The following is a 21116-nucleotide window of genomic DNA, read 5'->3' as shown; positions in this document are numbered from 1 at the left end:
TAAGGGATGAAAACAACTGTACCTCCAGTTTTCTTTAAAAAAATTATTGCTGCTATATTTGCTATACTTTTAAAATTCAGGTAACAGGATAGCTGCATTTGCAGTTTGCGTTTGGATATCTCAGTGTACACGAGCATTCAAGGCATACTTTCCCTAAGATCTGAGAAATTTACACAATTAAAAAGTAGTTTATACTCTGGAAAACCATATCTAAATTTTTTCACAGCTAAGGGAGTAAACTAAGCTGTAGCTTAAAGCCAGAGCAATACTAAAAGTTCCTCATTTTCTTGCGGTCTGTATTGAGTAAATCTTCTGAATAGAACAGTTAAGGATGACACCAAACTGTCAGGCTCTATAACGGGAAATTATTTGCTCTAAACTAGAGGCAAAATATAACAACAACAGCATTGCTCCAGTTTTGCTATGGATTCTCACTGCTGTTCTATTGTAATCATACAGGACAAAACTGACTATTACGTAACACTTGGGTACACAAATATGATTCTCTTGGGATAAAAAGTATCTCAGGGAGATTGTGAAGCATGAAGAAATGTGTCACCAAGTACCTTGTCTGCTGGTCACAGCTCCTACCTAGAGCTTGTAAATGATTGTGATTGCTTGCCACAGGTGTTTACATGTCTTAGGCAGGGAATAAATCTTGCTGTACACCAGGCATCTGGCACTCAGGGGAAGGAGAGAAGAAGGGATTTGCTAGGAGCAGACAACAGGAATAAATACTGATAATGAACTGCAGGTCAGCTTGAGGATACATGGCTTGAGAGAATTAAGGACTCCACTTCCCAAACAGATGCAAGGGAGAGAGCACAGACATCCACATCTGGTTCATCACTTGCCTGAGCCTAGTCTGATGAGCTGAGAGCAACTCAGAGTCAAGATCCACTCATTCATCTGCTTCCCTGCTGGCTGCAGTAAACAGTAATGCCAATTACCATCAACTCTCTCATACGGCCTAAAATGAACTCAATTCACTTTGGCCAAACAGCTGCAAAACTGTGGTCTCAGTCAAGGAGGTTCATGTGCAGAATGATCTGCCAAGAGTGATTAGATGCAGCACAACTATTTTGCTAAAACTTCCTCAGGATAACAGCCATGTCTAAAACAGAACATGTCAAAAACAAGCTTTCAAAAGGAAATTACTTTAAAAGTAGGAAATTATAATGACCAGATCTTGTCACAAAATGCATCAGAGTGCTCTACTTTAACCTATCTGCTTCCTGTAAAGTTCTGCAGCCATAAGCATTAGAAACATTAGCTACATGACAATCAAGCTCCAAAGACACCAGTAAGTAGCAAGTTCTCCATATCCTGCTTACAACTAAGAATCATTCATCTAACAGGATCTACAACAAACTCATTTCTTCTCTTGCATGAGGGTGCAGAGATTTCATATATACATACATATAAATGGATCAGGCATCCTCACATAACATTGTGACTATTCTGTTTTATTCTTTAGAAGGATCTAGAAATTCTTATGTTCTTTTACTATGCATGAAGATATCCCCGAAAGACCACTGCAGTAGGGCTTTTTAAACTTTTTGTTAAAAATACGAAGATACCACAGAATCACAGAACAGCTGGGGTTGGAAGACACCTCAGAAATCATCTGTTCTGACCCTCCTGCTCAAGCAGGGCCACCTACAGCTAGTTGCTGAGGACCATGCCCAGACATGGTATCTGCAGGGATAGAGACTCCACAGCCTCTCAGCCACCCTCACAGTGAAAAAGTGCTTCCTAACGTTCAGAGGGAAAATTCTGTGCTGCAGTGTGTGCCATTGCCTCTGGTCCTCTCACTGGGTACCAGTGGAAAAAGTCTGGCTCTGCCAGCTTTGCACCCTCCTTTCAGGTCTTTCTATTTATTTATAGTATAAACTTCCCCCTCAAGCATTCTTTTCACCAGACTGAACAGTCCCAGCTCTTGCAGACTTTTCTCACACGAGAGATGCTCCACTCCTTTAATCATCTTCACAATCCTTCATTGGTGTCTCTCCAGTATGTCCATGTCTCTCTCGTACTGGGAAGGCCAGAACTGGGCAAGAACAGAACTGGATGGAACTGCACTCCACACAGGGCTTCAACAGTGCTGAACAGCGGGGAGGGGTCACTCCTGAGCTGCTGGCAACACTGCTAATGCAGCCCAGGACACCACTAGCCACCCTTGCCACTAGGGCACACTACTGGCTCTTATCCACAAAGGCTTCCAGGGCTTTTTCTGCCTATCTGTTTCTAACTAGGCCAGAGTAAAAAAAAAAACATGGAATGTTCTCCCAAGAGACCCTCCAGTGCTCATAAATCTTGCAGTATCCATAGAGATTTTAAGCCAGAAGTGATTTTGCCTTACAGGTACTTAGAACTCTGTGAGGCTGGTTGGATTCTTACAGCCAGGCACCAACCTCATCATCTTACCCTGGAGTGAACAGACAGATGTTAAAGTGGTGTTTTCTGCATTCCACAGCTCTCCAGCCCAGAGAAAACACTCATCCCACCTGTTGACTCCAGCCTTTTTCAAGAGCCTTCTCAAGTTGTGCTCATGGTAATTTGTGAAAAGCAAGAAACTATGTTTCAGGCTGGAATAAACACTGTTTAGCAAATGTGAAAGAGGCCTGTGAAGGGAGTCACATTTTCACTGCCAGATCTACAAATGTATTAGTAAGTACACTGGACAATTAAGGTACCCCAGCTATGTATTAGCTGAGGATTTCTACTGCAAGTGGATAGTGCTTTGTGGAACACTTAGAATTTTACTGAAGAACAGTGTTTACAGAGGGAACCCAAATTTTGTTTAGTGCATTAGAACATGATCTTTAATGTTATTATTATAAAACAGGGAAATCTGCTTATTGACAGATCAAGTATGACTGTCTGGCTTCCTTGCCCTCCAGGCATAACATCTTGCCACAAATGCATTAGCATTTCCCTAGACTCCACCATCATGCAGAAATCTGCGCCAGTCTTTTTGAACCATGAAGGATAGATAAGGCAACAGTGTCACAGTGTTGATCAATTGTTAGTGATGTAACATCCAAAGAATAAGAGAATCTGAAAGATGGAGAATTCCTTCCTTCAATAGCTTTGTATCTCACTACGGTTCTGTATACAATAGCTGTAACCTGCCCTTCCATTTCTGTAGCTCTTTATGAATTTTTAATAGCAAACAGAGTTCGTGGGCCAGGAAATTTGAAGAAGCTTGGCACATCACAACAGTCACTCTTTAAACATTTTAACGGTTTGCTAATTGAAAACTGTGAAGACTGTGTTTCCTAAAAGACTTTGGCTAATGTTTCAAATGGAGATCTAATTACCATGATTCATGGTTATTTTCATACTAGATTTACAAGGTTTTCAGCATAGAGAGAAGTGCTAGTTAACATGTGGCTCATACTTTATCAGAGAATATATCTATTTAAAACAGCATTTAAAGTACACCAATTACTCACACTTGTGGAGTAGTCTCAAATACTGATCTTCAGCCACATTTGGCAAAGGAAAATGTGTTGGAGGAAAGGAGCAGCCATAAAGCGTAGAAGACACTCTGTTAATCAAAGACGACTATATTGCTATGTAAAATTGCAGGAATCTTTGGCTTGATTATGATGTAAAGAAGGACTACAATAATCACACTTTAATCTCTGGCTGTCTAGAGACACAGTGAAGGATGGGGCAAAAGAGGCTTACTCTTTTCAATGGGAGCAATAAAATTCTTCAAATTATATAAAGCATTATGAGCAATCAAAGCATTATGTAAAATTACATGGATGACTGTGACCTTTCATCTGACCTTCTGTAGCATAACTGCTAAAAAGTATTATTAAGACAGTAAAAATTCTAATACTAAAGGAAAATATCTCTAATTTTAAAAGTTTTTCTTGAGGTGTAACCATAGAAGATTTGGCCCTATTTGGGAAGTTTAATCAGTCAAGCAATTATAGCTTTGCTCGTACTCCTCTTGCACACAGTGGCTGGGGACAAAACCTCTCAGAAGATAATGCAATGGGAGAACTCAAAAAAAAGTGAACAAAACCAACTAGGTGTAACTGGTTTCAACTTGCTCATTCAATAAGCTTCCAAATATTTCTACTCAATAGTATCCTATATAATAAGAACATTAGGGCATTTTTCAGGCTGATTCTATTAAAGTTTTGAACAGCCTGTACCATGTGCAAGATGAACAAGTCTTCTTTACTAGTAGAAATGCTTCTAGAGTGTCTGTGCTCATCCTTTCAGCACAAGTGCAAGCTTACTTTTCCTCACTACAGATCTTGACTCACATTGGTTCTTGACCAAAATTTATAGTGAGAGTTTCTTCCCTTCCCTCCAAAAAATGAACTGGCAAAGGATTAGCTTTTCCTCTTCATTTCCAGATGATTATGGATGTAGTGTGATAGGTGCAAAAACCACAAAGTACTGCCTGGCACACTTTTATGGATAAAAAAACTCATGCCATGCTGCATCTTGAAATTACTGAAAGAAATTTAACTTCAGTTCATTTGTATCTTTCATTCTTTTTCAGAAAGCTGAAAATATTTCTAGCAGTTTTCAGCAAGTGATTTGTATATCTGTACTTATATTTTGGCAAACTTCAACAATATCTGCAAGGCCAGGGGTTACATGTAAGTGATTTTTTTGACTGAGGTGATTTCACCTCCATTATAACTCCTAAATACTCTTTTGCCATATTACAGTTCTTTCTTCTTCTATTTTTTTAAATTCAAATGGCAAATTATCTATTTTCAGTTTTTTTCATGCAAAACAAAGCCCAGACTATTGTCAGAAGTGCAAGGTATATTCAGTGAACAAGAATTTTCAAAAAGTCATCCTCCCTTTCTTGTGGCCAAATGGCCAAATTCCATGGCTCAGTGTAAAACACTACAGCAGTTGTTGATTCTATAAGCACTGAATCAGTAACAGCTGTATGTGAAAATGCACTTATGAGAACATTACTATTCTGTGGAGAAGAGGAATGCTTTGAAACTCATCTCTCATGCAGTGACTCACTGACAACAATTTAGGATTTGTTTGTTCCACTGCTGAAAATGGAAAGGCCAGACTTATCACAAGTGTCATCATGCATAGGCAACTGCTGCTGAATCTCTTGATGGACATAAAGTGCTCTTGGCTGCCTTTTTTTTTGCACAAGACCTGCCTCTGAAGATGGGGGAAAAATATGCTAATAACTGGAATGTAGGAATAGTTCAATAAAAATACTATTACCCAGAAGCCTGGAATGGAAGTTATACTTGGGCAAACAAAATGTAAGATTTCATACTGAGATCAGCAAGACAAGGGATAGGCTGGAGCAAGATGTAATGCTCCTCACACATGGTACTACTATTAAGCTGGCAGTGACAGCCTGAACAAGAAAATAGTATGAAGAAATTAGTTGCTAACTCAAGAACGGTGGCTGAGTAGTCAAAGTCAAGTGTACAGGAGAAATGGCACCAGAAGTAAAGGAAAACAAGAAGAACATGAGACTCTAGGTGTAAAAGAAGTGTATGAGTCAGCCTTTCTTTCCCCCCTCCTCAGGAAGGACAGTTGTCACTCTAAACTCAGTTACTTTGGCCAGGAGCATCAACATTTTAATTATCAGGTCAAGGCAAAACAGACCATGTGCCAATCTAAGGGCTTCTACCCTCCATCAAACAGCACTTGGTGTAGAGATGCCCTGGCTACAGGTTTGGAAATCCCAAACTAGTAAGCTCCTGTGGAAGCGTGAATTTATCAGCTGAGAACTTGCCAGCAAACAAGCACTGGGGTACGCCCAGCCTGGTTCTGCTGCAGCTAGGTACAAGCTGGTGCAAATCTCCTTGACTCCAAAGTACACAGCAATCTCCCAACAAACATGTGAGACCACTTTTCTCAGCTCAAGAATTGTACAAAGCCAGCATGACAGCGGTTAGCTGCATTTTACAGCAATGTTACAACCATTTTTACATTTTCCACTTATACACTTCCCAATGTACAGGAAAGTATTGTAGATAGATGGAAAGAAAGCTAAGACGTCAAATGTGCTAATTTATTTGCCAGTAGGTTTGTAAGGGAGCATGACAGAGCACACATCAGACATGAACTGTGTTTGCTGTGCCACAAAATCTAGGATTGCCAATTATCACCTGCTTCATTACCCTGCATATTACAACCACATGATGTGACATTCAAGATCAGAGAGCTCAGATCAAAAGAAGTCAATTTTAAGTCATATGGCACAGCTGTAAATACAAGCTATTTAAATGGTATGCAGGCAATGTTTAGATTTGAGATTCCTTATGTTGCTGCTCTCACGCCTGACTTATCTGATGGCCTTCAATAGCTGTCCTGTCTCTTGAAATTATTTTCCATATATTTTCAAGTGTAGCTATATGGTAAATATGTTCCAAAAGACAAACTTCAGTTTCCTGAAACTGTTGTGATGTTGCTCGCTCCCCAGCTTTCCATAAATTGTTACCTGATGGATGCCTGTTTGGAGTGTATCACAGGAACAGTGTCTTGGAATAATGCAGCAAAAATAGCCATATGCTTTAAGAATAAGAAAATTAGGCCATATTCGTATGTAATTTAATCTATTACATCACTCTGCTGAGTGAAATCTATCTCTTTTCCTTCAAAATACTGCAGAAAGAGAAAACATTATTAAAATCCCTGATATGTGTGCTATTAAAATGTATGCTTGTTGATATGAGACACGAAGAAATATACACTTCCAGAATTTTTGAAGGAAAGCAGCACTCACAAAAACATGCATTTGAAGCTGTCAATTATCCTATGAGAGCCAGGTGCAAACAGCTGTATCAACTACCAGTTATAGCTTCAGTGTTTCAGTGCCACAAAACACATTGGGCAATGCATGGGCACATTAAACAATGATCACTTGCTTTTTAGAGCGCGTTGTTAATATAAATAATCTCTTCCCTATAGGATGCTGTCCTAACAGACAAGTTTCTTATCTAGTGCTTACATCCAGGCAAGCAGATGCAGCATAGCAAACTCCATTAGGGCAGATTTAAGCTGACAGCCAAAATGCAGGTTATTTTTAGCACTATTAAACTGGTCTCTGTTAGAGTGAAGGGCAATGGAAAACAAAACATACCCACAGTTCACACAAAGTGCTGCACAGATATTCTAAGCAATAATGTAAACATTGCCCAGAGTCGCAAAAAAAGTTATTGTGTCTAATGAAATTTATCTGTAATAATGTTGTGAGCAGGATGTTCTTACCATCAGGTTATGGCCAGCTCTGTGCTGGACATGGCTAAGAGGAATGCAAAATATGCCCAAACCTAACACTTTAGAATGGCTACAATTGACCTGAGGCTGTTTTTCCTACTGCTGTTATAAGTGGGTCCGCATGGTTTTATTTATTACTCTACTCAGGATTACTGCCTATCACACACAGCATCTTCCTTTGTTTCAAAGATCATTTTGCATTTGCAAAGCATGTCTGTCCTCTAAAATAATTGTGCAATTTGGTTAAAGAAAATCTCAAGATTATTTGATGAATCTTACCCTATACAGTTTAACAGTATGTATTAGAATTAACTGGTATTTCTCTTGCCCACACATGTGCTGCTGACAAAAAAGTGAAATATTGTGGAAATCAGCCACTATGCATTTGCAAAGCTTTATGCCCCTAAATAACTGGACATGAAGTCCAGTGGAACTAACACGGTATTCAAACTTCTCAACTATCTCTAACTACTATGGTAGTGATGAATATAGATGTGATTTCTAAATTTCCTATCTATTGTTGGAGTCCAAGAGTTTAATCTTTCTCTTATGTTCTGAACTTAGAGATAAGTTATCTGTTTCAGAGGCATCATGACTGCAAGAACATTTCTGGGGGCATGCTACACAGCTGATGATGGACCATTTCATGACACCCATGAAAATGGACCACTGTCCCCTCTGTTTTTAGGAGAAATGCACATAAGGTTTCAGATCTTATCACTGGTAACATACAAATTAATCTGTTGCTCATTTCAGAACCAGGATTACGTTATGATGATCTCTTCCTGAGCAACAGCATTACTATGTTTCTTGTGTAGCTGGTGGTATTCTACAAACACATGAAGTGCACCATGTTGCATGGAATTTCCCATGCTACACTGAGAACAGAACGGGTGGTTAGGGAATATGCTGCCTCCAGCCTGATGCTGTACTTACCCAGCCTGGGCCATGACCTCAGCTGAGTGTGCTTCCCAGCCATAACAAGGGTCACTAGAAATTTATATCCACAGCTTTTTCTCTATGTCACATTTTTCCTTGCATGCTGTTTGTCTGCTAAAATCATTATAGTTCTAAATGGCAAACATCAAGCTAGCCAGTGACTGAAGAAGTTGACAGTTAAAAAAATCACCTTGATATGCTTGAAGGTCTTATTCCTGAATCCAGAGTCATGTGAGAGAGCTTGAGGAGGGTTTTACTGAAGCAGACGTTTTATGGGAGCACAGGCCGACTGGACAGATGCCTGAATTGTTTCTTGTGTAGCTGTTTCTACAAACAGCCACTTCACTAGAGCCTGATTTGCCAGTCTTGAGTAAAGCACTTAGGAGTGAAACAGCTATCCTTTGTAGAATTGAGTATTTTCTTTTGATTTGCACTTGATTAAAAAGGATCCTAAAATTCCAATTACAGGTATCAAAACTTTAGCTAAAAAATATTTAAATATTTTCAATTATGAAAATTCTAAAATTAAACCAAAAAAAAAATCTTGTATGCTGGAACTACCATAACACGAAAGAGAAGCCAGAAACATTTAAAACAGCATCTGAACCTTAGAAACATATTAATTTAAGTGGACTGTGTAGCTGTAAACAAAAGCAAAGCTTATTCTCACACTTCCTTTCTGTGCGCCTGGCCTGTCAGAAGGTACTGGCTTCCTTGGCAACCAGGCAAAATACTTTCAAGTATGTAGTGGAAATTTCTGGGCACAGTTTTAGTTATATTTACATCACCTTGACAGTTTGGCACAAGACTACACTATTGAGAGATTTATAAGATGTGAGAACTTGCACTGCAAGGCAGATAATCCCTGTGAAAGACCCACTGAATGTAATTCTATACCACAAATAACATTTTAAAATAATAAGGCAACTTTGAAGCAATGCAAGGGGAAGTGGAACAATTCAAAGCTAAGCTGTCTCTCCCGTTCCTGACTTCCTCTGTTGTCCCAGTAAATTACCACATGTACATATGCTGACCAGCAAATACCAGGACACAGTGCTGCCAAAAGGGGCATGGTTTTACAAGACAAAAAAATGAAAGAGCGTCTAAGGAAGACTAATTTTGCACACCTGCTGGATAGAGTTGAATGAGTTATTTTCAGCTAGATTTAGTTGCAATTCTGTGAACGTATTTCTGAGGAGACTTATATACCACCTTGTGTGCCAAATGTTTGCACAGAATGTCTTGTTATGATCAAATTACAGACTGCAGAAAAACTGTTTATAATGGAAATGCTGACAGAATTGTGCCTATTACGAGAGCTGGTATACCACACATCCTCCCATAGTATAACAGTTCAGCGAAGTCTCTCTGAAAATGAGATGTGCAATAACAGAAGCTGTGCAGTCACCAGTATTTTGTACAGAACGATCAAACTACAGTAACAAAAATTGTGTTCTGTGCACCGAAAAAAGCAGGCTGCTGCTGATCCAAACCTCTGGACAAATAACTTATATCTTGAAGCACTGTCGTATGGGTGTGCACAACATGATACACACCCATTTCTGCAGGTTTTGTTCCCAGCAGCTCACAGTCCCTTGGAGCTGAATCAATACCACTACCATGCGGCTCCCTGTAAATCACAAGGAGGAATTAAGTGCTGCTTTGCAGACAGATAGACTAAGAGGACATGGTGCTAGGAGGGATAGCTGGGACAGCAAAGATGGTTACTAAATTTCCACTAGTACCTTCAAAAATACAGAAAAATCCATATATATTTAAATAAATAAATAAACTAAGAAATACATATAAAATAAATAAGAGAAAAAGCAAGTATTTCAATTATGGCATCCTTGCAGGCTTTTTTTAGTTAGGGGTTTTTGTCCATTCTCAAAGCCTACTGACTAAGCTAAAAAGTAACAATGAAGGTGACTTATTTTGCATAGGTGAGAACTGAGTAAAAATCAGGAGGAAAAAAAATCGTTTTTCTCAACTGAGAGACAAGTGGAATACCAAACTGGACCAGCCAGTTTTGAATGGAGCACTGATTAATGGGTTCTGAGGGGGTGTCTACCTCCTTGTATTTCTACTCACCTCTTCATTATTATTGGCACCTGTTTTGGGGCTTAAAAACTTTAAAAACACATAGTCTCTTCTTCTATGTGAGCACAGCTTTCACTTAATGAATGACAATTTGGTGAACACATAATCAAAATTCAATAATTTTATTACCCAATTACAACCTTGCTGTGCATATTTTTGTTTAGTCTTTTGTTCATGTAGATTCTGTCAAAAATTGGAGCCCACACTGAAAACTTACCAAGAAGTAGTTACAGTTGTGTGGAAACCCTGTGCAGTGACTGGATTTTGTTCTCTTTTCAATAGCATTAAGTCTTGTAAAGCCTAATACAACTTACTGAAAGACTTGACTTTTTCTGTTGAACTGGAGGTTCTATATAATGGAGAAAAATCTTAATTTCACATGTTGTAAAGATACTCTTGCCAAAGATTGTCTCCTGCCCTAGAAATGCATCTGCTCTTAAGAGTAGAACACAAAATATATTTAGAAAAAGAAAAACGCAGCTTAATAGGAGCATGGGACCTCTGACAGGTATTTTGGAAAGAAGATTTGATAAAAGACACCTTTTCCCATCAAAAAGTGAAAGACAGAGGAAGAAAGGAGATTTCTGAGGCATCCTGCACAAACCTGCGGAGATGCCTGCTCCAGGGGAGTGCATCTCCCCGCAGGGCCGGCCCATCAGCTGTGGTCAGGGCACTGTCACCCACGCGGGAGGAGCTCGGCTCGGGCTGCTCTCCCCGGGGAGAGCCGAGCGGCACCCCGAGATGCCGGGGCCCCGCGGGGAGCGGCAGTGCCGGGCGGGGAGGTGAGCGCGGGGGGAGCCGCAGCGCTCTCACCTTCCCCGTGCAGCGTCCAGGGCAGATGCGCGTAGTCCCACTGGTAGCCGCAGGTGCTGTCCTCGAAGGTGCACGACCCGGGCGAGAGCAAGGCCGCCCCGGCGAGCCGTAGAGCTGCAAGGACAAAACGAGCCGCGGTCACGGCGCGCCCGGCCCGGAGCAGCGCCCGGCGCGGGCGGGAGGCGTCCCCGCCGCCGCTTACCGTGCGCGGCGAGCAGGCAGAGCCGCAGCATCTTCCGCGCCGGGGCCGCGCTGGGAGAGCGCGGCGGGGAGAGCGCGGAGAGCGGCGGCGAGAGCGCGGCTGCCCCGCCGGGACGCGGGGAGGGCAGCGCGGCCGGGCGGGCAGGGGAGGGACGGGGAGGGCCCGCGGACAGCGCGGGTGGGCGGCCCGTCCCACTGCCGCACGGAACGGGGTCGGCCCCGGACTATGTCCCCAGGCCGGAGTGGCTGAGGCTGGAGTGCCTCCAGAGTGCGGAGTGCCGCCTCCTCTCCGGGCAGCCTGCGGAGTACCACCCCCGGCAGAGTGAAAACGTGCTTTCTTGTGTTTGTCATAAATGAGAGACAAAAGTCTCGATATTCAGCAAAATTTAGATTGCTTTATTTGATATAGAAAGAGCAAGCAGCGGGCTGGGGAACGTGAGGGGTCACCGCCCACTCCACGCTCCACCGAACCTTGGTTTGCAGCCTCTTCTTATACTGTGGTTTCTCGTTGTAATCAATAATTTTTGGGTTTTTTTTGTTGTCATAAGCAGTTGTGGTTGAATAAACATCCTTACACAAATTCACAAAGCCTCTGGGCGATAGTCAGTCACAGATAGCCATCTGGTCCTCGTAGATAACCACCAGAGAAGTTCTGGAAGTCTGGTCCTTGAGATAGGCAGCATTGATCAGACAAAAGCAGGAAGGGCTATTGGGAAGTCTGATTTTGCAAGCTGGTAGCCGATACAACTTATTTGGAAAACATAACATAATATAATGTAACATAATACAACATAGTATAACGTAAAAAGGTGATTTTAAACAGAACGATTTAATCATATAATTTCCTTTATCTAGTGTCCATGCTTCACTTCAGAGCCTACTATTCTGGTTTATACAAACCCCAATGCTTTTGTGATTAACACAAATCTTTTATCAGTTATCACGTTTAAGTGTTTTTTCCTCATGTTTCAGCCTGTACGGAGTGCGTTGATCCCGTCACTGTGTACCAGCCCTGGGTACCACTCAAAGAGCTTGGTTCTGTCCGAAATACTCCCTGTCAGGTGTTCGTACACAACAGTAAGATGCCCACTCAAACACATCTGCAGGGGACAAAGGAGCTCCTACCCCACCAGAGTTCCTGTGTTGCCACAGCTTGCCCTTCTGTCCTTCCACCAAACCTGCCCTTCCAGAGGACCATGGCAGGGTACCCTGGCACTTTTAACTAAGAATGGTCCAGCAGCTGCTGAGATGCTCCAAGTACTGTAGCTCATGAGCTTACAGAATAACTCAGGACTGTACCACAAGAGATGTCCAGTTCAAACCCTGCCCAAAGCAGAGCCATCTTTGAGCTTAGACCATGTTGCTCAGCTGGGGTTTTGACAACCTCCAAGGCTGGTGACAGCACAGCCTGCCTGGGCCCTGGCTGCAGTCCTGGGCTATTTTTGTGGAGAAGGTGTTTCTTCCTCGTCAATTTCCACTCTTTCAGCTGTGCTGCTCCGTCTCACTCTCCGACCATGCACCACTCTGATGAGTCCTGATGCTGCATTTCCTCTGTCCCTCTCCTGTCCATACCTGGACTGCTGTTGGGTGTTGCCAAAGTCATCTGTCTTCCCAGCGGAACCAGAACTGGTTCTGGAGCCTCTCCTTGCAGGACGGCGTTTGCAGGCCCAATGCCTCAGTGGCCTTCCCTCACCTCACGCCTCAAAGAGATTAAGATCACTTAATTTGTTGCCTTGCTAATACTGAAATTCTGAATTATTTGTTAATCAGGACTGCAGACATTGCATATTTTCCAAATCTGACTGGTGGCACACAGTAGTACTTAGAGTATAGGCTGATTTTTATTGCTATGCTTTAATATCAAAGCATTCAGTGAATAGGATCACCAGGGACCCCTTTTATTACTTTTCAGGACCATAAGAGGATTCCAGCAGGAGGTGAATGCATGCAAATTATTTCTAGGGAAGTTATGCTTATGTATTAGATAAGAAACACATTTTAATGAGTAAGTATGATTATGATGGATAAAACCCCCTGTTGTAAAATCTCACCTCACATAGAGAATGAGGAGATCCTCTGTGTGTCCTGTGCAGATAAAGAATGCCTGTTTTCTAATGCTTCAAATTGTGTTAGAAAGTTTATTCTGGCCAATTTCAGTATCTCTATGAATTAATTTCAGTACTAAGGCAGTTGATTGGCTAAATTTTTCCAGCAGCTTTTTACACATGGCCATTTTTTCACAGAATTGAGTATGGTGCATTATCCAGGATACATCACTTCTGAAGAGCTGATGGCACAAATAGCCTGCTGATACTGATGACTCACCAATATAAGCACTCACTAAGAACAGCTGAAGTGGCAAATGCCCTCAGTTTTTTCCTTGCTGATATCCAGAATGTTCCACCTCTTAGCAGAGATGTTTTAGATGTCAGCCACCAAAGTTTACAGCACCATGTGTAAACTAGTTTTTAAACTGGCACCTCCAGCTTGCTGCAACCTCTCAGGAGCCAAGGAAGTAACAGATGTGTGTGAATGGGACAACATTAAAATTCCTAAAACTGATGTAAAGCCACAGAATGACCCACTACACTCTTTTCCAAGAACTGTATAGAAGATATATTCCTTAATAATGAATTTGTAAAAGCATCTTGCCCCTTATTGACACATATTTCCTGAAATCTCACTCCATCGTTTCCTGCTGCTAATGTAATTAGGTTGTCCTCTTCATATCAGGGAGTAACATTATCAAGGTCATGTTAACCAGGCAATCTCACAAGGGAAAACAAATGTCATAAGTATCATTGCTTGTTATACAGGAGTATTTGAGAGGTAGAAGAGGCTTCTACAGATGGCAGGGCTTAATTCCGTAAGCACTTGCCCAGTTTGTTCCTGACCAGGCAGGAAATGGGTGAGCCACATTTGTCCATACTCCTTTTGAGACGGGGAATGCAGAGATCTAGGATAAGGCAGGAGGCCAGTTACACCTCCTGTCGATTCCTATTCCTAAGTGAGCTTGCTTTTACTACGAACTTAATCCATAGGCTGCCATTTGACTTTTATTCATTTGACTCCTTTCATTTTTGCAGATTAACTGCAACACCAGAGAAGCAGAAGAGCAGCAATTAAAGTCTGAGCTTTTCAGAATTCTCTGCACAGCTACAGATACTGTCCTCTCCAGTGTTTTGCTTTGAAATCCCGGAAAATTACACTTCATAAAAAGACCTCTTTGCATGCCTAGGCACATCCAAGTTTTCCACTCGTTGTCAGACATTGGACACCCGTACTGTGCTCAGTTGGAAAAGGACATAAGGACTGGAAAAGGAAATGAGGTTTTGTAGCATCTTCCAGTGTTCAAACTTCAGTCTTCTCATATGCATGTGTTAATATTACTGTTATATGCTCTAATGGAGCCATAATCCTGCATGATAATTTACAAGTGTACTTAGCACAAAGTCCTGGCATCTTTTTCTTTTTATATTTATCTTCAACACGAAAAATACAAATAATTTGAGCCAAGCTCACCTAGTCTAACTTTGCTTTGCTATATCCATATTTCTTTTGCTCATTGTGTCCTGTGCTTCACAACTTCAGTTGATTCTGATCTTGCCTATGAGCCAGTTTCTGCAGCTGCTGTCTTCTCCATTCTCTGGAAGTATGTAGTGCTGTAGGAACACTTCCACTGGTAAGGTAGAAGGTACTAACAGCCAGTGGCTGTACTGGACATTTCTGCTCCCATGTGGTTAACCATTTCAGGGTGGGTAGGAGAAGAAATGTACCTACGGGATGAGCAGGAAAAACTTCTAGCAGTATTATTTCATTTTTCTGGTTGCTTTCACATTGTACTATTGGCAGCAAACTGCCACTGCCAGTGGATGCACTCGGGAAAACTCTTCTACTGCTGTCTGTGGCATGAGTCATACATGTATATCAGCAAATCAAGTACATCTGTGTGCTTTTGGGGATGGTTCAGAGGGGAAATTTGTTCACATTTTGTTGAACTGGTTCTGTGCAACGCTTCAGAATGCCCTGCTCTGCACAGCCCAACATAGTTCACTCCTAACAAAGCGCCAGTGTTTGTCAAGTTGGTCCAAATTATTGTGTCTTGATTTTGTGTATTTACTCTTCTGTGCCCTGAAGTTGCATCTACTAATTGACGTTCTGAAAACCACACATGGAGACCCATGGAGCTCTCCACTACTTCTAGTTTGTTGAGGGCTGGTAACTGATCTTAAGGACCACCTGACTTTGTTAATGGACATTGCATTTAATCCAATGCTGGTTCATCTCCTGAGCCTCAGGGAAGGGAATCCTGCTGTGACTGTGCTTGGCAAGACCAGCTGCTGCTGGGGGTTGTGGTACAGAGCCACAACAACAGACAGGAGGGGATTGATCTGATTTGTAGGTCAAGTCAGAATTTGCTGTATATATGCATATATATGAGACACATGTATGTCTGTAACCAGTGCTGTACTTACAGATAAGAATTTAATTACTGGCTGAACTGAGCAATCCTTAAAAAAATACAATCATTCTACAATATGCAGACTACTCATATTAGGGAAAAGACCAGGAGGCCAATCTCGGAAAAGTTAAAGCTGGTCAGGAAGGCACCACTCAGTAAAGCTGACTGTTTGTGAGGGACAACAAAGAGACTACAGGAACCCTCTCTTACATTAAAATATTTAGGCTATAAATAATAAATAATATAAATAATAAAATATTTATAATTATGGTATTATTTTACTAAGATGATACTTTTTAGACGTTGTTTAACTCCCTGGGAAGGAAAGCCAGCTGCTTAAATGAATTAAGCTCTTACTGTACACCATCATGGTTTTATGAAGAAGAGTAAAACAGACTGCCAAGAATGACACCCTAATTACTAAACATGTTAAATCCCAGTGATCTGTCACTTTAAAAAAAAAAAAAAAGACACCATTCAGGTGCCAGACAAATAGCTAGCCACAAAATGCTTAGTTTAATAGCTAATGAATGGTTTACTGCTCTCACATCTGAGTTCTATGTTTTTGTTTTGTTGGTTTTTTTTTTTAAACCAGACAGATATCAGATTATTGGAAATGGTTGATTCACCATCCCTGGAGAAATTTAAAAGACATGTAGATGTAGCTCTTAGGGACATGGTTTAGTCAAAGACCTGGCAGTGTTAGGTTAGTCGTTGGATGATCTTAGAGGTATTTTCCAACCCCAACCATTCTATTATTTTGTGTTTCTGCGACTGGACTGTACAGTATCTAAACATTGACTACAAGGCTGAGAGTGGGCCTGCTGGCCAGGTAATGGCTCCTGGAGGCCAATGGATATTGCTTTTATCTGCCAATTCTGTCCTTTTCAGTCAACAGAGGGTGTGCAAGTCACTGATTTTGTAGTTGGTGTAAGTGGTAAGTTGGTATAAGGAATGTCACGAGAATACCCATGCTTGATCCATCCTAGGGACTGCAGTTCTACAAGAGTCCCTTCTACATCCTCACACCACAGGCTGCTCAGCCTTCTGGAGAAAAGGAAGCCAGCAGGTAGGAGCTGGAGTAGCCCCATTCTTGGCAAAGCAGGAGAGAGACAATCTCAGCCAAAGTGAGATGGACAGTCTCATAGTCATGAAAACTGCAGATGAAAAAATAGTAGGAAAAAGTAGCCTTTCCACATGCATGCATGTGGGATTTTCCTGGCATAAATCCAAGCTGCAGCACTTTGCTTCATTAGCAAGAGACAGGAACCACCACAAGAGAAGACCTCACAAGGCAAAGCTGAGCCCTTCTGTGCTAGAATTCCCCTGATGCTCTGCTAGAGATGAGCAGTTAGGAAATGAACTCAGGAAGATGAAGAAATATTAATATCACATATTTTGGGTTTTGAGGATCAATATTCAAGGAGGTTTTGTTTCCTGGACAAACCCAGAGAACTACAGTTAGATTCAGGCATTTTAGTGACTATTTCAGCTACTCAGGTGAGAACAAAACTAAATGCCTCAATTAAAGCTGACCTGTGAGTGTCCAGTTACTGAAGGTTAGTTATATCTGGATGAAAAAACAGCCTTTGCTGTTCTACATGAAAAGATGCGTTTAAATAAGTACAGACACTTGGTGTGACTCTTGGGGTGTCCTGTGCTGGGTCAGGACCTGGACTCCATGATCCTTGTGGGTCCCTTCCAGCTCACTATATTCTGTGATTCTGTGAAATATAGAATAGGGAGTACTTGCAAAAATGTAGTCTAAATATTAATTCCAACACGACTATATTTTTCGTTTTAAAAGGGATTCACAGGGTTTCACTCTGAAACAAGATGTACTAGAGCAGGCAGTTATATTATGATTACCAGTGTAACTTGTAAATTGTGAAGTTTTCCCATGAAGACAAAATTCCAGGAAAGTCCAGATGAGCACAGGGTAGAAGGACACCATATATTCTGAACTGGAGAGGTTTATCATTTACTCTGCAGAAAGCTAGAGCTAGGATTTGGTTTAGAGCCAGGGAAATCAAAGACCTCAGAGCTGAAATGCCAGGAACATCTTGCTCAGCCCAAATACCTGGGTTGGCAGCTGGGCTCAGGACAAAGCTGTAGCTCAGTACACATCTGGAATCATGAACAGGTCTTATCCCCTGCAAGGATAGCCTTGTTTAAAGATAGGGTGTGGGTTAATTATCTGAGGACCACATTGGAGCAGTATCCAATTGGCCAAAGTAAACTGTTCTTTCCAATATAGACTACCTGTATTCTGCTGCAAATTTTAGCTCTGAAAATAGAAAAGTATTTTTTTGCTCAAAAAACATTAAAGTGCCATTATCCTCCTTGGACATTGCAGAACGAAGCAGGTAAAAGAAAAAATTGTAAATAAAATTTGTAATCCAGAAATAACAAAACACTGTGGACAGTAATTTGTACCAGATGCTACAGCATAGTTGTAAAAGTAAATATAACTAGATCTATAACATCAAATATGAGCAAAATAACATCACTGATTGTTTTAAAATAAGTAACTCTTACTTATTGTCATGAACAAAAGCCACTGACAACTGCAGAAAATCTTTTCTATGGATGGTGTCCCTTTTCTTTATTTGTTCTGTGCTTGTAACAATACACTTTTAAGATTTCTTTGAGATATCAACTGCAGGGGAAGCAGGGGAATGCCCAGCTGTTCAAAAGCTATTTCATTATATAGGGGACTGCACAATGAAAAAAAATTAGAGTTGCCATGGTAAAATATTATTTGTGTACAAATAAATGCCCTGCAGACAGTTTCTCCCTCAGATGACATTACTTTTGCAGAACTTTGTAGAAAACAGAGGACAAAGCCAAATATGACGATATGTGCAGAGATGGAAAATGAGGGGGGAAAAGGAAGTGAGACAAGAAAAGGAATATTTATTCATTGCCGTTGAAAATCATTAGTGCTTATGTTTCAGAATTCAGAGAAGTGGACCTGCATGTGCCTTATCTTGCTATAAAATAGTTTTCTGAGGGCTTCTTGATACTGAAACAGGGTAGTGAACCCCCTGTCAGGGGAAAATTTTTGCCCAAAAAAGTAGCAAAATCCTGCAAAGAAAGGTTGCCCTCTTTAAGAGAGACCTCCTGTCACAGGACTAGTTCAGCTGTGTCAGGACTTTTTCTGTCTCCTGAGTCAGCAAAGAACTAGCAGACACCATGTCAGCATTGTGTCCTTGGGGTTTGGAGTCCTACAGCTGGAAGTTATGGCACTCACCTGGCTGCTGGGCTGGAATTTTGTCTGGCTTGAAGTCATGCAGTACTCCAGCTCTCAGCTGAGTATCTCCTCCTGCCTGTGTCAGACCTTTCTCTTTGCCAGCACTGAAACCATCTCTTCTGTTGAAACATGCTGAATAGGGCAAGGATATGTACATATGCACATAAATGAAAGACATGCTCACAGCAATAGCAACCCCAGTTGCAACATCAAATAGGAAGTGTATGAGATTTGAAAAAAAAACAAAAACAAAACAAAAAAACCAAACCAAACCAACCAACCAACCAAAAAAACCCCAAACACAAAAAAACCCACAAACCAAACAAAACAAAAAAATCCCCCCACACAAAATGACCCCCACAAAAAAACAAAACAAAACAAAAAAAAACACCACAAAAACAAGAAAGCTAACATTCATATGGCATTTTTGCCTGAAGGAACTACGGCTGCAGTTTTACAAATTCATAACAAAGTGAAGAATACTTTTTATCTTACAATAACTGCAAAGGAAATCAGGACACTCACTCAACTAGATAGAGATTGCAGAGTATCACCAAAAATATAGCTTCACTTTTACAACCCTCCAAAGAGGCAGCTCCAGCTGTTCATTGTTTTTCTATTTGATATATAGCATAAATACATGGGCCACAAGATAAATATATATTTTAAGCTGTACAGGCAGGTATTGCCACAGGGTACCCCGGCCCACTCACGTTAAATGCCAGCATTTCAACAGATTACATGCAACAAAGAAAAATCTCTGTAATGTATTGCTTATTTTGATTACAGGTCATAACTTGTTAGCTACCTGAATAAAAACCTGAATGGCTGCTCCACAGTGCTCCTGCATAGCCAGTTGGTCTGACTTTCACCTTGTTTCAGGGGCAAAACTGCCCTCTTGTTTCCCTGCTACACCAGTTTGTTCTTATCTGCAAATGGTGTGGCGCTCAAGCAGTTGTTGAAAATCTTGAGTGCAGCATTTAATACAATGGTAGGAGAAATGAAATTGATGGGACAAGAAAGGAGAGAGATGAACACAGTGATTGTTTGTTGTTTGGAAATACCCATTTCATTCCTCAGCAAGAAGCCAGCATGCTAATAAGCTCAAATGTTTATATATTTAACATCATTTAATCAGGTAAGGCCCAGATGGCATTTCATATCCCAGTTTTATACTTCGATCTACTTCTTCCTGGTTTGCCCTGGGGTTGGTGTGAGAACAAGGTTGTGTTTCACTTCTCAAACTGAAATGTTATGTAGCCCATATATATCCCTGCATATTCTGATCTTTAGAAGCTAATTTGCATGAAAGAGAGAGCATCACTTTGTCATTCCTGATTTGCTTTGCAACCAAAAAGCTTTTCCAAATTATAAATCTGCTAAGACAAAAATGTCTTCCACAGGTTAAAGTATTTGCTGCCTAGGAATTATTAGGGATTGTTGGACATTATGAATGCTTCCAGCTTGGCAGAAGGAATGACTGACTCACACTGATGACTCCAAAAAAAAAATTAAACCTAGAAAATTTATAAGTTCTTCTTCCTGTTTTTAAAGCTAATAAACAGATGAGGCTATTTCTTACAAAGTCTTTTACTTACACAAAAAAAGAAACGCCATAATTACACCGCTTCTTGTGGCTGTGGTTTTGCCCTGTCAGCTGATCTGATCAATGTCTCTGACAATCTGTGCGTGCACCCTGGCTATCTCACATCAGATAAACTGTCAGATGAGCACTTAGTGGTCTTTGCACCAAAAGCTGCACATCACAGTAAACAAGCAAATTTCACTTGTCAACAGAACTACAATTTTGTGACTTTCTTGCAACCATATAGAGACAAAAGCAGCAAGTGAGGATTACAGTATATGGCAAAGTCCAAGGGAGGAAATGACTAACTATTAATGACACTAGATATGAGGTTTCCACAACAATGTGCTGTTGTGGACAGGGTCCTGTGACTGACTTACAGAATACATGTACATGTTTTTGCATTGTGTTGTCCTCTGGTTAGGAATAGTCCATTTTTAGTTCTAGTACCATGACAAGATGGGTTCAATAACTAGTAAGCTGCCAGATCCCCTGTTTCCATCAGTTTCTAGACATCAAAT

General features: G+C 41.0%; 1 protein-coding gene and 1 long non-coding RNA gene across 2 annotated transcripts in view; both read right to left on the bottom strand.

The window, feature by feature from the left end:
• Positions 1 to 11646, bottom strand: part of MAMDC2 (MAM domain containing 2) — a 55925-nt gene extending 44279 nt beyond the window's left edge. Inside the window, exons 1-2 of the mRNA XM_088157002.1 lie at positions 11492 to 11646; positions 11095 to 11291 (exon numbers count right to left, since the gene is read on the bottom strand). Coding sequence (XP_088013128.1) covers positions 11095 to 11291; positions 11492 to 11646 — 352 coding nt within the window. The remainder of the gene's footprint in view (positions 1 to 11094; positions 11292 to 11491) is intronic.
• Positions 11647 to 11670: 24 nt separating this feature from the next.
• LOC148219750 (uncharacterized) lies at positions 11671 to 19147 on the bottom strand. The gene is made up of 2 exons (XR_015799292.1): positions 19011 to 19147; positions 11671 to 12995 (listed from the first exon to the last, which is right to left on the bottom strand). It is a non-coding gene; the product is annotated as an uncharacterized LOC148219750 (long non-coding RNA).
• Positions 19148 to 21116: the final 1969 nt, after the last annotated feature.

The sequence above is a fragment of the Sturnus vulgaris genome, chromosome Z (assembly GCF_052056855.1).
Source record: "Sturnus vulgaris isolate bStuVul1 chromosome Z, bStuVul1.hap1, whole genome shotgun sequence".
Classification (NCBI taxonomy): domain Eukaryota; kingdom Metazoa; phylum Chordata; class Aves; order Passeriformes; family Sturnidae; genus Sturnus; species Sturnus vulgaris.
The sequence above is the reverse complement of the archived record's forward strand: the minus strand, read 5'-3'. Positions and strand labels throughout refer to the sequence as shown.